Source organism: Arachis hypogaea, chromosome 6 (genome assembly GCF_003086295.3).
Source record: "Arachis hypogaea cultivar Tifrunner chromosome 6, arahy.Tifrunner.gnm2.J5K5, whole genome shotgun sequence".
NCBI classification, from domain to species: Eukaryota; Viridiplantae; Streptophyta; class Magnoliopsida; order Fabales; family Fabaceae; genus Arachis; species Arachis hypogaea.
The window spans coordinates 84,393,863-84,412,029 of NC_092041.1; the positions used below are offsets into that span (position 1 = coordinate 84,393,863).

At 34.6% G+C, this 18,167-nt stretch overlaps 2 protein-coding genes across 3 annotated transcripts; one reads left to right on the top strand and one right to left on the bottom strand.

Annotated features, from left to right (window-relative positions):
* Positions 1-4,891: 4,891 nt before the first annotated feature.
* Positions 4,892-5,826, top strand: LOC112696796 (large ribosomal subunit protein cL37). Its single transcript, XM_025749670.2, has 2 exons — positions 4,892-5,171; positions 5,293-5,826. Exons 1-2 carry the CDS (start codon positions 5,093-5,095, stop codon positions 5,646-5,648), a joined length of 435 nt encoding a protein of 144 aa, XP_025605455.1. The 5' UTR covers positions 4,892-5,092; the 3' UTR covers positions 5,649-5,826.
* Positions 5,827-6,986: 1,160 nt separating this feature from the next.
* Positions 6,987-10,868, bottom strand: LOC112696795 (E3 ubiquitin-protein ligase At1g12760). Of its 2 annotated transcripts, none has more exons than XM_025749669.3 (4): positions 10,099-10,868; positions 8,754-8,873; positions 8,232-8,526; positions 6,987-7,647 (listed from the first exon to the last, which is right to left on the bottom strand). In XM_025749669.3, the coding sequence occupies exons 1-4, from the start codon at positions 10,533-10,535 to the stop codon at positions 7,486-7,488; spliced, it is 1,014 nt and encodes a 337-aa protein (XP_025605454.1). In that variant the 5' UTR covers positions 10,536-10,868; the 3' UTR covers positions 6,987-7,485. The 2 variants fall into 2 exon arrangements, with proteins under 2 accessions (XP_025605454.1, XP_025605453.1); XM_025749668.3 differs by having other exon boundaries at positions 8,214-8,526.
* Positions 10,869-18,167: the final 7,299 nt, after the last annotated feature.

Below are 18,167 nucleotides of genomic sequence, written 5' to 3' on the forward strand. Positions count from 1 at the left end.
AAAGTTCAATGTGTAAAATCAAAATGTCTCAACAGAAAATAGCAAATGGTCATTTCTTGAATTTTCTTGGTGGTTTGAACCCCGGGGTTGGTACAAAATGCAGGACGTTACGCAACCTTGAAGCTGTAGCCGCAGATGCACCAACCATTGGATTGATACGAGCAATTGTTGGGGGGTGTTTGAAATTGGAATATTGGGTGGTGGAGAAGCATTTGAAACATTTGGTGGAGGAGCACCGGTTGCTGGTGGTGGGATTGAGGCTGATTCAGATGGTGAAGGTTGTCTTCTTTTTTGTGGGAGCTTTGGTGGTCTTGCTTGGACTTGCAGGTCAGGTGTTGCAAATATCTACAGGTGCATATTCTCTTTTTCAAGTCCACTTCCATATTGTTTGGTCATCCATGGACCTCGAATTATTCATAGTCTACATCTCCAGACCACATTGGCACCCAATTCTTTGATTCATTCCTGATCTTTTCCAAGCGGCTGCGTTGAACAGGGGGTAGTAAGCCAACATGGTTCCTGAATTTCATTTTGTTTCGGACTATCGGGACCCAAAATGCTCCCTCACTTTACATAAGTGACATCAAAATAGTCCCTACACATACATAAAGTAGCGTTTGGTTGCGAGACAGAGACCAAGAGATAGAGACAGAGAGACAGAGAGACAGAGACAGAAATCTAATTTAGTATTATGTTTGGTGTAAAATTGTACAATACTAATTTATGTCTCAGTATCTTGTTTGGTTTGAAATAAAAATAGAGACTAAAATTTTAAATTACAAAAATGCCCTTAATTTTAATTAAGGGCCCTAACCCCCAAATCCAATTTCATTTTTCTCAGCAACCAACTCTAACCCCCTTTATCCTCTCCTCTGCCATTTCTCCTCTCCTTTCCGGTGAAGGAATCCTCCACCCGGTAGCACCTCCAAGAGTCCGAATGACGACGGCGCATCTCCTTTGGTCCACGTTTGTGGCGCTAGTTGCTCTCCAAAATTTGTGACTTTACTGCCATTTGTGCGTCTATGGTTAGCGTCGCCACCGTCGTCACCGCCCACGGGGTTCATTTGAAATTAGCAACTACTATAAGCTTCACGAACATGAGATGATGTTGCAGTGAATTGAACTGTGTACTCTATTAATCCTGTATTACTATCCTTTTTACTTTTCTTGCAACAATATTAAACAAAAAATCATTTGACAAAGCAATTGATATCATAAGCAACACAACATAATGAAATTAACTCTTAACCAAGCTTATACCCTAGAGTATCAATCATGTACAAGCAAGGTTGCTATAACCTAGCAACACTCAATTAAACCCTAAAAAAGTGTAGGAACCTAAAATTATTGGTACTAGATCTACTACAGAGCAAAGACATACAGGACATTCATTCAGGAATTTGGTATGGTTATAATTACTAGTGGATAGTCATCTAGCACTAGTTTGCGCTGTTTATTCTTCGATCCTCATGAAATTTCAACTGATAAATTTCCCAAAATGTATACCATTTACCCTTCTTCATCATAATCCTCATCTTCTTCTATCCGACTACCGAGATTTGCAAGCTGCATAGTGTCAATGGCCATCTTGTCTGCATCAAAAAGGGACCAGCCATGGATTTTCTCATGATTTATCTCTGTTGCCGGTTCACGAACAAATCCAAACCAGGCAAAGAATTTCTTCAACTTCAATGCTACTACTTCACACCATTAACAAAAATAATTACAAACCAAGCAAAGAGGTTCTCAGTACAAACATACCTTTCAAATACAAACAAATTTGATTTAAACATTACACAAATAATGATTAAATCCACAGATCAAATTGATTATCACAAGAAGAGAAAAGTCTCAATGCTAGGTCACGAACAAATCCAAAGATTAGGACACGACGGAAAAGATGAAAGAAATCAATGAATTAAACAACATTTGTATAAAACTAACTTGGGTCAGAGCAGTTCAGACGAGGAGTTGATGGTTGAGGTGGACAGCAATCAGGGAGAGGCTTCTTTGATTTTCCTGTGAAGGAGAAGAAGAGGAGATGAGAAGATGGGGGCTACGAAGATGAACTTGCAAGCGGCTAATCACTTACCTAGCGGTGGCGAGGCCAGCGGCGACGCATCGGCTGTTCTTGAAGAAGAATGCTTGAGCGACTACAGTGGCTGTTCCGAAGAAGGAGAAGATGGAGTCACGAGGTTGATTAAGAAGCCCTGATTTACATTAAGGGTAATTTTGAAATTATAAAATTAGAATGGGGTAATTTAGGTACAAATTATGATTAAAATTTCTGTCCCCGTCTTTAAATTTTTCTGTCTCCAGTGTCCTTACTGTTTAGAGGTACTAAAATACTGAAATTTTGATGACGGAGACAGAAATTTAAGTACCAATCTCTAGCTCAACAAACATAATACTGAGTCTCTATCTCTCAGTCTCAATTCTAGTCTCTGCAAACAAACGCTACCTAAGTGACATCAAATTAGTCCATGCACACGTATAAGTGACAACAAATTCATCCCCACGATTTATTAAGTTCTACTCCTATCTCATTCTATCAATACAGGCAACAACAATGTGTGAAACAAACCAATAGATATAAAAATAGAATTATGAAAGCAAAACATGGCTACAAAAAATACATCAACCTAAGGAGTTCAACCCTTACTAAAATACAATAACCAGTAAATAGCAAAGACATCGTTACCTTTTGCATGTCCGAAATGAAACACCACCCATTTTGAAAACAGAAAATGCGTCATCATCCTCAACTTCAGAAAATTCATCCTCTGAGTTAGGGGGTGTCTTTATTTCTCCGAAATGCCAAAAACGAACAATAAAAATGCAACAAGAAGATACGAAGAAAACCCTAACAAAAATTTTCAGAAAAATCACATAAGAAAAACGATGAACGAATGAATATATAACGACTTAACAATGTACAAAAAGTCGTGATCAACAAAAACAAAGGAGTGGACGGTAGCTATTTTGTTTCTCCTTTCTATTTTGGTTACCTCTAACAATCAAGATGCTTCCGTCAGACTACTACGTGTGCGATAGAGACAAAATAATCAGAATATGCTTGCTTTCCTTGAGAGAGAAGGTCAACAATGGAAGCTCAACAATGGCAGAGAAGACGAAGGATAGCAGAGAGGAAGAAGCAGAGTGGTTTCTAATAATAAATTGTGGATTAGGGTTATAAAATAATTCAGGGACTAAATTGAGTTAAAAAATGATAACAGCTACGTCAAATAGCTGTTACCATTCCAACATGGCGCTTCTCCATACACGTCATCATGCCGTTTGGGAATATTTTTCGGAAAATGCTTTAGGGACGACCGTGAGTCACCTTTGTTAAATTTAAGGACAATATTGAAGCCAATGCAAGTTTAGAGTCGATTTTAAAACTCAAATACAAGTTAGGAACACTTTGATATTTAACTCTTTAATATTTTCTTTTTAGATTTGACAAAAAAAAACACAAAAAAATTGTATTGTATCACAAAAATAAAAGACAAAAGAGTATATACCCATTTTGGTCCTCAAAGAATTTCAGACTGGACACTTTAATCCCCAACTAAAATTAATTACTCGATTGGTCCCTAATAATTAATTCCGTCAGTCACTTAGGTCCTTGGCTCCGTCAACTCTAACGAAAGACAAAATAGTCCCTGAAAACTCTAACATGAGACAAAATAATCCCTGACAACTCTAACAAGGGACAAAATTATCACTGACCCCTTTATTCGAAAACGACACTATTCTTCCCCAATTTTTATCATATCTCGCATAACCCTAACATTCATACTCTTCTTCTTCACTTTCACAGTCTTTTTTTCCATCTTTTTCTTCCTCCTCTTTAGCTCCAAGATTAAGCCATGGTGTAATTGTCACACGTGTCGCACCTACCTCAAGATGTCATGGACCACACACTTTCTAAATCTTTGTGACTGGTACATCCACCTCCTCTGCACTTCACCCACCAAAAGCATCCACTTGCACGTCTTTGATAACATCACCTAACCCCGACAACGTCCACGACATCCTCAAGACTAATTTCCACAACTACTCTAAGGGCACGCCTTTCTCCACTCTTCGGCAACCAATATAGATTGTTGGACGTTAGGACATCATGAGAAGATTCTCCTTTGACATCATATGCAAATTCTCATTTCAAATAGACACCGAGTGCTTCATTCCTTCTTTTCCGGAGTCTAAGTTAGCAGACAATTTCAACCTCGCATCCAAGCTATTACAACGAACAATGTCGCTGTTGCCGCTCATATGGAAACTGAAGCGATTACTGAACATTGGTTCGGAAAAGAAGCTGAAGGAAGTGATCAGAATGGTGGACAATGTGGTCATGGAGATGTTAGGGCAGAGGAGGAGGGAGATGGCAACAACAACGACGAGTCTTAACAAATCAGACTTGCCGTCTAGATTCATGAGATCCATCGAAGACGACAACTAGCTGAGAGACATAGACATTAGTTTCCTGAGTATGAATTGGTTGAGAATAAGTTGAGGATTTTTTTCTTGTGAACATTAAATTTATAGAGTGTGCATTGTGTAGTTTGAAGTTACAGTGTTAAACTGTTAGTGTTATGTGAGATATGATGAAAATTGGGAGAGAACAGTGTCATTTCCAAACAAAGGAGATCAGGGACCATTTTGTTCCCTGTTAGAGTTGTCAGGGACTACGTTGTCCTCCGTTAGAATTAACGGAATAAAGGACTTAAGTGACTGACGGAGTTAATTGTTAGGGACCAATCGAGTAATTAATTTTAGTTGGGGACTAAAGTGTCCAGTCTGAAATTCTTTGAGGACCAAAATGGGTATATTCCCAAGACAAAAAATGAGAGAGAGTATTTTTTCGTGAAAAGCCCCGTCGTCATTTATGGAAATGGTTAGGGACAAGATTGGTAGACAAATAGTTAGTTACCAAAGCAAGGGAGAAAGGGTGACTGGGTGAGCAAGAGGAGGACCATGTCTATGTGGCCTTATCCGCAACCCAACTCCAATCCTTCTTTGCCCCGCACCAACACTATACAAATTTCTGAAACAAATTCCACCTTCCAAAAGGAAAACCATAAAAATAATGGCACTTCTGTGCTTCAATTCCCTCACCCTCCCCTCTCTCCATTCACCCATTCCCTCTTCTTCCCTCGTCACTCCTGGTAAGTCACCCTATTCCCCCACTTTTCCTTAATTTCCCCAAATGTTCCATTTTTTGCTTTCTATTATTAATTTCTCCGAAAACATTTGTTAATAATGCCTGTGATATTTTTCTGTGCTCAGTTTTCAGAGTGCAACTTAAGCTCCCTGTTGGTGTGCCCACCAAGTGTTTGAACTTTGTTCCAATTCGAACAACACCCTCTAAGGGGAGGAGCATGGTGGTGGCTGCGGCAGCCGCCGATGGTGCTGCTCCTGCCGAAGGGGGGTCCCCTCCTCCACCGGAGGGAGAGAAGAAAGAGAGCGCCGCGGTGGATAAGCTTCCCCTGGAGTCGAAGCTGAAGGAGAGGGAAGAGCAGAGGCTGAGGATGAAGATGGCGAAGAAGATAAGGTTAAGGAGGAAGCGGCTCGTCAGGAAGCGGAGGCTGAGGAAGAAGGGTAGATGGCCACCTTCCAAGATGAAGAAGTTGAAGAATGTCTGAAGAAGAAGAAGAAGAAGCACTATGTAATGCATACAATTGTGCTTCTTTTTTGCAGGTTTTTTAGTCCTGAATCTGAACCTGATTCTCATTATAATTGTATTTTGTAGTTCTGGCATTTGTTGTTATGTGTTATGTAAAAGACAGTTTTTGTTAATTGAGATTGCTTTTTATAGCCTAACGTTGCAGAGCACTCACCTGTTGCCTGTTGGTTGTAGTAAATAGGGTGTTTCATTCGGAATGGAGTGGTGTGGTGCTATCATGTGTGTTTATGTGATAAATGGTGGTGTATTTGTGTGTTAAATTCATCCCATTTTTTAGCAAAGAAGACAAGTCAGTGAAAGAAATAAGGATCACATTCTATCATTTATCGGAAAAAAGTTTGGGTATCACTGGTGTGAAATGAGAGATTTTTATGCTTTGATATTAGAAGAGAGGAAGAATGAATGGCATTCGAGAAATGCGCTAATATTATGAATATAAAACATCAGAAAATTTCATATTTTGGCATTGTTTGTATGCCCTGAAGACTCCTTGTAGCTTTAGGAGCCGCCTCTAGCGAGTTGTTCAACAAATCTCACTTTGGTCCTGAGATTTATAAGTTGCACTGATTTAGTCTCTATGGTCCTGAGATTTATAAGTTGCACTGATTTAGTCTCTGAGACAAGTTGCACTGATTTAATTTCTGACTTCCTAATTGTTACAATTTGGTCCTTTAAATTTAAAAAAGTACACCAATGTAGTCTTTCGTGTATCTTCCGTCGCTGGAACTCAACACCGTTAGTGATGTAGTTCAAGCCTTGTCACGTTAGACATATTAAAACGATGTTGTATGCATTTTGACGTTAAAGAATGTACTAAATATTGTTTGAGAGAGTTTGAACAATACTAAAACGTTATACTCTTTCCTTTTAGTATTGTTCAAACCCTGAAATTACATCATTTAGTGCTCTTTTAGCGCCAAAACGTGTACAACATCGTTTCAATATGTCCAACATAGCAAGACTTGATCTATCTCACTAACAGCAGAGGAGGGACTATTGTAGTGCACTTTTTTGTATCTGAAAGACTAAATTGTAGCAATTGAAAAGTTAGGAACCAAATCAATGCAATTCGCGAATGCGACCAAAACGAGGCTTAACTCTATCTCCTATTGTTAAGTTCAATGACTGCTCTTCGAGAGTTTTCACTGTTAACGGAAATGCACTGCTGAGACACGTAAGACATGGTTTTTTTATGCTCCTTTCTAAATGTTACCAGTATATCAAGGGATGAGAAAATAACCATCCTTCAATCATCAGGTAAAACTTATCTGCGGCAGAAAATCATGTAATGATCGCGTTAATCCTAAAAGATCCTTTCCTTTGTTCACAATCAAATAGATGTGTTTAGTACATCCAATAGTGTACTCCAAAATCCCAAGTTTTCATTTACTCTAAAAGTTCATGTTTCCCTTTCCCCCCTCCAAAACCCTAAATGACAAATTACTGTTGCCAAATTACTCAACACAAGCATAGCTATACAGAAAATGTTATTATAGGAACTTAAAGGCACAAATCATATGATGGGGTGGTCATGGTAATGGGGAACCCTCTACATGGCTTACAATATATACAAACCCCACTATGAACTAAGGAAATTATGCTCAGAAGATGAAGGCGGCTTTATGGGAGAGTAAGTAAGCGTCCTCTTCCTTTCTTTTTCTTTATTATTTTTTTTTTATTTTTTTGTCACCTACTTGTCAGTGGATTAGCAAATGCTTTGGTTCTCCTCGGATCATGCTCTTTTTCGGCTGATAATGCAACCTATGTTTCTCCTCCAATCTTTTATTTTCAAGGAGTTAGACTAACGTATCGCCTCTAAGGATATTGAATTTGCAGAGTGGGCAAGTTGCTTTTGTCCGGAGCCAGCGGCTGATGCATCCACAGTGGAAATGATGGGTACAGGGGAGGCGATACAGTTCTGCTCCATCAACATAAGGGGATAGGCAGATGCAGCATTCCTACAATATTATCAGTAGTAGCTTAGTTCTCTGGTCATCATGTGATTTGTAACTAGGCGAAGTAACAAAACATAATAAGCAATTTTCAGGGGGTTTAAAATAAACCCAGAAGAAACAGTCTAACACTGTGAGATTGAATAATAAATCAGTGATAATCACAATCATATTAGGTGCAAATCAAGGATAAAATAACACATATCTAGGGCCAAAATAACAATCAATGAACAGTTAGGGTGGCAAAATAACATCATCGCATTATCTAATTTTGACAAGCCGTGTTTAAAACCAGACCAATCCAAGTATAAGATTTCAACGTTTGTCAAGTAAAAATTGATATAACTAAAGCTCGGTTTCTTTTGAATAACTAAAGCATGAACAAGCCGAATCCATCAGACAGAATCATGGAATGGAAATGGGTAACAAAGGATATATCAGAAAAGATACCAAAATGACATAACAAAGTAAATAAGGTTGCCCAAAGGGAAGAAATTTGACATGAAGGGATATAGTTACAACTAATAAAATTATAAAATGATGTTAACAATAAAGAAGACTGAATGAGAGACCTGAAAAGATGTACTCACAGAATCATCTGGTTCGAGAAAAAGTTCACTGATAAGATTTTCATTGTATGAATCTGATCCTGCTTTTTCAATTTGCTGCTTGTTGTCATCAACCAACACTAACAAATTTGATTGGCCAAACCTATACTTAGGAAGTGACCTAATATCCTCTTCTGATGCACCTTCCCTGATTCTTATAGCATAAGCTAATGCTATTATTGGGATAAGGCAAAAGAGAGCAAAGAAAATTATACATGCCATCCCAATGCAAAAGATAATAAAAAATACATCAAAGGCTAGAAACACCACTGTTAACCTGCAACAATGTGATAAATACACCATTGAGTATTCCAAGCTTCCAATAAATTATGTAAGGATGACACTAATCAACCTATGTTAGAATATGAAGCAACAAAGAACAGACTTTTTAGAGTAGTGATAAATATACAACTAAACCTTGTCCAATTAAACGAAGTTGACTATATGAATTAGGATCCGGTATATTGTTGTTATAAATCATGTCTACATTCAAACTATTCTTACCAGTAAAGTTGCGGAGAATCTTCCAGTAGTGCTTGGCCGCCCACAACAATCCAATAAAATCCAAACACCCACCAGACAGATGATGCCAGAGTGTTCACCGGCTCTAACCTCTTCAGGATGCTGAAAGCAATAAATAACAGTAGAATGCAAATTCAATTATCTGCCAGTGTAAAAGGAATAGAAAGGCAAGCATACTGCACACATGGATATAGAAAACCATTCTTCTTCCCGTACAACACTTTGAACACCAGTCCCCAACACATAAATAAGACAGTGTAAACTGGTGAAGGTGATGAGGGTATTCTACAGAAAAGAAACCTTGCAAGAGCTATCCACATTTTCATTCTTACAAACAATCCAAATTAAAGTAAGCACTCAACATCTCATCCTTTTTCCAGAATTTTGCAATGACAGTTAAAACAGAAGTAAGCTTCATGGACAGTCAGCTCTTTAAATACACAATAATTATGCAATTCTAGTAGGTAACTACCATTGTAGATATGACTAGACATTAAACCTCACTAGTATAACGATACCCTGATGTCATTGCTCTGACTTAGATACATGATTGCAATTCAACTGATACTTTGATCTAAATCCTCATCATAACTATCGTATGTCATCAAATGTCTAATGGCTAACAACACCACAGAGCACCTCCTCATCATAGTACATACATTATACATAATCGATTATTGAATTGAAGATTAACAGACTATGCATTCAAGTAGTAAGCTTTGGTATAAAGTGTGACTAGAAAAAACGAACTTTAACAAAATAAGCTAACCTATTATACTCTTTAAGCCAGTTACAAATATGTCAATCCATGCAAAACGGAATAACTAACTGTGTACTTTCAAATTCATCATCAGCTTAAAAAAATGGTTACTGTGTCATTTTTAGACCAATTAATAGTTTAAATAACAAAATTGCACGACCTGATAGCACATTTGAATTCAAGGCCAATTAAGTATAAACTGCGTAGTAGAGGAGATTGAGTACCTAGAATTTCTAAATAAAACCAAGACATAACTCTCAGTGATCACTATAATGATAATCATCACACCCAAATTAAAGGTTAACATATTCTCCTTAATCTTCCACCCTATCCCCTCTCGTTTAAGAAATATCAGCTTCCTCTAACATGCAGCCAAAGATTCAAACTTTAATATCTAACCAGGATTTCTCTCTCTCTCTCTCTCTCTCTCTCTCTCTCTCTCTCTCAATTTAAAAAATCCATTGAAAAATAACTGAGTAAATAATTAAATATCAATTAACTAAAAATTTCACCATAGCCAGAAAAATAAAAACCTAATCTTAGTATCTATCAATTCAATAGAGTTACCTGTACGGACTCTGAGACAGCGAAGGATCCCCGATTCTCCTGCGATACTCGAAGAACACGAAGCAAATATGGAGCACGCACTCGAACGCGTAGCCACAGAGCCACAGCCTCAGTGGCGTCGCCGGCCGCTCCCGGAGCGTGGAGAGGAGCACGCCGGCAGCCACGACGACGAAAGCCAGGTTCCACACCAAGTCCAACACGAGGACGGGCCTGGAGTACGCGCATCCTCCGCCATCGTCATCGTCGGAAGAGTCGAGGCCGTCGTCGGATCGGCGGTCAGCGCAGTCAGCGAGGAGCATGCGGCGGCGGTCGGCTGCGATGAGGCGGGTGGTGTAGCGAGCTAGGGGGAAGGAGAAGGTGGTGGTGCGTAGAGTGGAGGTGCGGAGCATGGGATCGCTGGCTCCGGCACTGATGACGTGGCGGTACTGGTGGTCCATGTTAGAGAGAGAGAGAGAGAGAGAGAGAGAGAGAGAGAGAGAAAGGGTGAGGGTGCGTTTGTGTGTTGTGGAGAGAGTTTGAATAGAAAAAGAAGGAAAAGCGTTAGTACTAGAAAGGAGTTGGTGGTGATGGTGGAAACAAGAGAGTAATGAGTTAAAAGAGTAGTAAAGGGGGTGATGATTCTGGTGAAGGCACAAACAGAATTTCAGCGGGGGCGTGCGTTGTGTGGTGGTGTTGTTGGTGGTAGCACTTTACACGAAGCGGGTTAAACGATGTCGCATCCTGACTACGACGGTTTTCTTATTCTAATTAATTTCACTACACTGCCACGGAATTAGGAAGGAAAACAGGACTACGCTTATAATAAGATTTGTTGCCCTCAACTTGGCCTCAATATTAACTCTGATTTGTTGATAAATTTGGCCTAATTTTAGTAATTTAAGAAAAAATATAAAATAAATAAATAATCAAGTAAAATTAAAGATAATAAATATATTTTAAAATATATATATAATTAAAAAAATAAATAGTCAAATAAATAAAAAATTTTAAATAAAATAGATGATATAAATTTAAATTATCACTATTATATTTTTAATATAAAATTATAATAAAATAATGTATTCATATATCTTGACAGAGTTAAATCAACTTAACAAACCGAATAAGTTAATTTATAAATTGAGTTTGGCCTATTAAAAATTTTAAAATTTTAAAATAATTTAAGTTTGGACTTATTTTTTGATAGGCCAAGCCAAGGGCTAATTTTTTTTTATATTGGCTAAATATAGGTGTAATACATTGTTATGGAAAAATTAGGTGTTTTTTTTTTATATGGTGTTTTATTCAAATCGGACGGTCCGATTTGTTTGATAAAAAAATAAACCACAAATCGGAGGGTCCGATTTGCTGGAAGAATAAAATAAACATGAAATCGGAGGGTCCGATTTGTATTTTTTATTTTTTTTAATTTGTTGAAATGGAAATCGGATGGTCCGATTTCAACATTAAAATTTTTTTTTATTTTTGAAATTACAAATCGGACCGTCCGTATTGTAATTTTAACTTTTTTTATTTTTTTTCAAACTGAAAACGGATAGTCCGTTTTCTGCTAACACCACATATATGTAAAATATCTCTCTTCTCCACATTGTTGTATTACTGCATCCTCTTCTCCATATAAAAAAACAAAAGTGCCAAGCCAAGCCCGTCTGCAAGCCATACTCTTTTATCATCTCTTAAAATTATAAATTATGTATTGATTGAGTCGAGCTATATATTCAAATAGTTTTGTCAATCAAATTGACATGACTTAACAAAAATCACTTCCATAAAATGTAGGACAAATCACTTATTTAAATTAAGAGGATAAAAAAAATACATGAATCAACCAAATCAAAAATCGGTTCATCAATCAACCAAAGGACATTTTTATGTAGTTCGAACCAATTTGGTTCGAATTCAATTTCCATGTAATTCGAACCAATTAGGTTCGAATTACACCTTGTAGACGTTTGCCAGATAATTCGAACCAATTAGGTTCGAACTTCAACCATATAATTTGAACCAATTAGGTTCGAATTACACACATTAAGTAATTCGAACCAGTTTGGTTCGATTTACACCTACTATGGTGGTTCGAATGAGTGAGGACCAAACCTGTATATATATGGTGTGAACGTGAGTTGCTATCATTAGAGGGGAAGTAAGATGGCTAGTGAGGAGAGTTTCGTAGTGTTGGTTCACCACAGAGAATCCATTAAGAGAAAAACTCATTCCAGTGTGAAGTTCACTAATAAGGATCCTCTCTGTATTATCGTAAGGCCTACGACGAGGTATGAGGACCTTGTTAGCTCTGTACTGCTGAAACTTGGTCTAGAAGGTGTGAAACGGGTTAAGAAGTTTTTTTTACCGAATTCCAATCACGGTGCTCCAGGAAACTGTAAAGTACGATTGTTTCACAATCGGGAGTGATGATGACTTGCAAGTCATGTTTCATTGTCGCCGGCAGTTTCCAGAGGTGAGGATACCAGAACTATTGGCAAAGTTGGTTGACGCGGTGTCCAGCTCGGGGGGTTCGAACCGGAATACCACCACTTTAGCCACGGTAGCCGGTTCTAGCTCCAGACCAGCCGTTGCATCTTCCTCCATCCCTGCGTACGAGCCACCCGTCCAACCTGTCGCCTCCCCTTCGTTCGCTGTTGATCTCAACGGGAGTGTAGGCAACGAGGTCGGAGAAGGGGAATATCCGCGGACCTCTTTACAGCGTGTTGTACCGCCAGCTTGAAGACGGCTAGGTGCTTCACGGTTACTGTGTACGACAGAGATAACTCCGAGTTCACCGTCACAGAGACAACTCCGACTGGTTCTTTCTCACTAGGTAGCTACAGAGTCTCGCTTGCATCTCAGACATGTGACTGTGAATACTTCCAAGCACTTCATTTCCCGTGTCCCCACGCACTGGCATGCTGTGCCTACTCACAGCTTACATGGGAGCCTTACGTCCACCAGGTGTATCGTCTTAGTTCGGTCTTCAGTGTGTATCGGATGGGTTTCACACCTCCCATTCCGGAGGATTTCTGGCCACCATATGACGGGCCGACTGTCATCCCTGACCCCAATAAGAGGCGTCCGAGAGAGGGTCGTCCGAGGTCCACTAGGATACGGACCAATATGGACGAGGCAGATCCGAACCGGCCAAAGAGATGTGGGCTTTGTCGGCAGCCGGGCCACACACGTCGGAGTTGCCCACAGCTCGGAGGAGCAGAGCACACACGGGGGCATGATTAGGTGTTTTGGTGGATTTCGTACTTTTGTTGTTTCAATTTCGTGTTTAGATTCCACTATTATCGGTTTTCTTACTTGTAGTTGGTGACTGATAGAATTTGTTAACGTCAGTATGATGTACTTTGAATGAGATTTTAGTTAATGAATATGTTCTTTCTCCGCAGTTTTAAACGAAATGTATGTCTAATGCACACCGGAATAAATAACTGTGCGAGTTTTATTAAACCATGATGCAGAAACTATGTTCGTAACCTAAATTGCTGTGTGGAACGAATTCTTAGTAATTCGAACCATCTTAGTTCGAATTACTTGCTGGCTATTTCTTTACACTAATTCGAACCTAATTGGTTCGAATTATATGGTTGAAGTTCGAACCTAACTGGTTCGAATTATCTGGCAAACGTCTACAAGGTGTAATTCGAACCTAATTGGTTCGAATTACATGGAAATTGAGTTCGAACCAAATTGATTCGAACTACATAGAAATGTCCTTTGGTTGATTGATGAACCAATTTTTGATTTGACTGATTCATGTAATTTTTTTATCCCCTTAGTTTAAATGAGTCATTTGTCCTAAAATGTACATAAATTACACATTTTTTTCTTTTTTCATATTTATTTTTCAATTTTTTTGTGTTTGTTTTTGTTTTTTGTCATTTTTTTATTATTATTATTATTGTTGCTGCCTTTTTTTATTTCTCTTTCTCTTTTTTGTATTATTATAGTATTTTTTATGTTTTTATGTTTTTATTTGATTTTTTTAAGAGGGTGAAAACAAAAAAAAATATATAAAAAGGTAAAAGAAGAAAAAGAAGAATATAATAACGATGATAAAGAAGAGAAAAATGGAGTTTAAATGGTATAGAATTTATTAAAAAAATAACACAATTTTTTAAAGATAATATAAAAAAAGTTTTGACTAATTAAAAGTTATCAAAAACAAAAATAATATTAAAATTTTTCAATCATGACACTGTAACTTTTTTTAATATATTTTTTTCATAATTTATCTTTTTTTCTTTCTCTAAATATATTATTCTTCTTCTTTTTATATTTTATTATTGATTTTTTTTGTATATTCTTATATTTTACTTAAAAAATAGAAAATTTTATGGGTTGATTTCTCTCTCTCTCTATCTCTCTCTCAACACTGAACAAATAAAAGCGGAGCTAAAGTCAATAGTGTCAGAGCTTTTCAATTTTGTTCCAAGTGTCTACCTCTACCTTACACTGAGGAATAGATTTAGAAATTAAAAGTCGAATGAAAATATTTTTAAAAATAATTGTTACTAAAATTTTTTAATTTCTGTCTTTATTTTAGTCATATATGTCTCTATTTTGGGGTTAAATTATTCATGTTTTACTGGGGATCTCAGGTATATCTCATTAAAATTTGAGATTCTACATGCAATTCTTAATTTCTTTTATTATACCATATTATTATGATATATATATATATATATATTACGAGAAGTTGCTTGATTACATACTCCTCAACTATTTTAGTTTTTTATTACTTGGATAAACATTATATATATACGATTAAGTTTAGGAATTACTCAAATATATAAAGATGTTTATTTTATTTTTTATTAAAGATATTTTTGTGTTGTGTTTTAAATTTTTAATTAATTTCTGTATAATTTATTCAGTATATCTCATTATATATTATTAAATTTTTTAAAAAAATTTTTTCAAAGACAATAAAAAATATTTAAATTAGATTAAAACCAAAAGAATAATAGATTAACTATTAAATTTTTTTCTAAAGTTGTCACGCTCATCAAAACGCAACAAATAACAAAAAAAATTATTTATGCGATATATAAAATAATTACTATATTATTAGTACATTATAGATTAAAATTCATTAATTTAAATTTGTTTTTATTTTTAATATAAGTATTAGAAATAAATAAAATTTTTATAATTAGATGTAATGTAACAAAATATATATAATATTAATTAATTTTAAAAAATTTTAAACAATTTCTGAAAAAGTCTAAAATTAAAAATTTCTGAAAAAAATAAACATAAAAGTGTTCTTAGAAGTAAATATGTTTAAAAATAATTTTTTTAATATTTTTTATTTTACAAATATATTTGATATCTGATCTAAACATAAAAAGTACGGATATCGAATTCGATCTAATTAGTGTGGATTGTATCAACAAAAGTTTATATTTAATGTGTTTTGTATTAAATATATTTAATAATCTATTATATCATATTGATTGAAATTAGCTTTTATAATGTTAATTTTCTAATAACACGTTATTAGAAAAAAAACTATTTTTCAAATTTTTTTAAAATTAATTAATATTATATATATTTTATTATACTACATCTAATTATAAAAATTTTAGGGTAAATCACAATAATAAATCAAGGGGAGCAAAATTTTACACAAATCCGCCAAACCAAAATCTACTTCGTGAATCCACCAAACATTTATATGTAGTTCGAACCAGCCTGATTCGAACTCCATTTCTACATAATTCGAACCAGCTTGGTTCGAATTATACACAAACACACGCACACACTAATTCGAACCAGCTGGGTTCGAATTATACACTTATTAAAAAAATTAATAATTTAAAAATTAAAAAAATATATATTTTCATTTATACATTAAAAAAAGCTAACAAAATATTTAATTACGAGACTTCTTTAAAATATTAATGAGTTATCAATTCGAATTCCATACAATACTCTTTTGTCTATTTTTAATAGCTCATGAATATTTTTTAATAAATTTATTTAAATTATACTACAAAAAATATTTGATCCTATGCAAAATAATTTTAAAAAAATTGCTTAAAAAAATTAGGAGTACTATTAAAATTTGTAACGTTCTAATAACTTAGGTAAATACATGCATGTACTCAAATTTTAAATAAAATACTCTACATAGTCAATAATAATTTAGAAATGAAAGAAAATATTTTATTCCATATAAAACAATTAAAAAAATATTTTATTCTATACAAAATAATTTTAAAAAAATGGCTTAAAAGATGTTATGAATACTATAAAAATTTATAATATTCTAGTGATTTGGGTAAATACATGATAAAAATATTTTTTTTTAATTTCTAAATTATTATTGACTATGTAGAGTATTTCTTTAATGTCCTAATCATTAGGATATTACAAATTTTTATAGTACTCCTAACATTTTTTAAGCCATTTTTTTAATTTGTTTTGCATAGGATCAAATATTTTTTGTAATATAATTTAAATAAATTTATTAAAAAATATTCATGAGCTATTAAAAATAGACAAAAGAGTATTGTATGGAATTCGAATTGATAGCTCATTAATATTTTAAAGAAGTCTCGTAATTAAATATTTTGTTAGCTTTTTTTTAATGTATAAAATAAAAAATATATATTCTTTAATTTTTAAATTATTAATTTTTTAATAATTGTATAATTCGAACCTAGCTTGTTCGAATTAGTGTGTGCATGTGTTTGTGTATAATTCGAACTAGCTGGTTCGAATTATGTAGAAATGGAATTCGGGCTGGTTCGAACTATATATAAATGTGCATTGGTGGATTCACGAAGCAGATTTTAGTTTGGCGGATTTGTGTAAAATTTTGCTTCCCTTGGCTTATTTGAGTTTTTTACCCAAAATTTTATTTATTTTTAATGTTTATATTAAAAATAAAAATAAATTTAAATTAATGAATTTTAATCTATAATATAATAATAATATAGTAATTGTTTTATATATATATTGATTGATGAGTGTGACATATTTTTTTATATAAATAATTTTAGAAAAAAATTTAATAGTTAATCTAATACTTTTTTTTGTTTTAGTCTAATCTAAATATTTTTTATTGTTTTTGAAAACAAAATCTTTTAAAAAATTTAATAATATGTGACGAAAAATACCAAATAAATTATATATAAACTAATTAAAATACAACACAAAAATATCTTTAATAAAAAATAAAATAAACATATTTATTTAAATGTCCCCTTAAGTTTAAATGTATACATACATTCTCAGTGTTTTATTTTATACAAGTCTCCCATTGTGTGTTATTATTATGTTAATATATAAAAATATTTAAACCATATTTAATAGTTAAAAACTTTATAAATAGATTTATGGGTATATTACCAATCGATTAATTAAATAATTTATGTATAATATTAGTATTACTGTAACTATTGCCGGAAAACAAACTCTAGGGTCTACATTACAAAAAAAAATGTTTAAAAAAAAGAAAAATATAAGGAACCAAAAGTTTATAAGCCAAAAATTAAACAAAACTACATTAATTTATATTAATAATTAATTAATTTTAAATTTTTTAAATTCAAAATTTAAAAATTTTAAATTGATTAAGTAAACCTAATTAAAACCTATAAAAACTTTTCTCTTTTCTCTCACATTAACCTACTCACCTCTAACAATCACACACACAGACCCCTCTCTCTCACCGTCAGGCCCTCTCCGCCTCCCCATCGCGATCCACTCCTCTTCTATCACCGACATTTGGCTCGTCGGATTCGCCACTGTAAGGAGATGTTGTGGAACGTAAGGAATGGATAATCATGGTAGAAGAGTGTGATTTTCAGATATATCATAGAACGTGGCATGGATACTATTGATGGTTATTGCTGAAGGGAGGCTGTGGCGTTCAAGGTTTTATGTGAAGCATTACATGTTTGGTGATAAGTAGAATACAATGCGACTTCAAGTGAGAAGGGACTGGAATCCGTGTGTACTGGATTTTGTTTTTATTAGGGTCTAGGGATAGTTATTATATTAGTAGTTAAAGGGTATGGATGTTGACAGTGATGTGGGAGGTTGTATTCATATTTCTT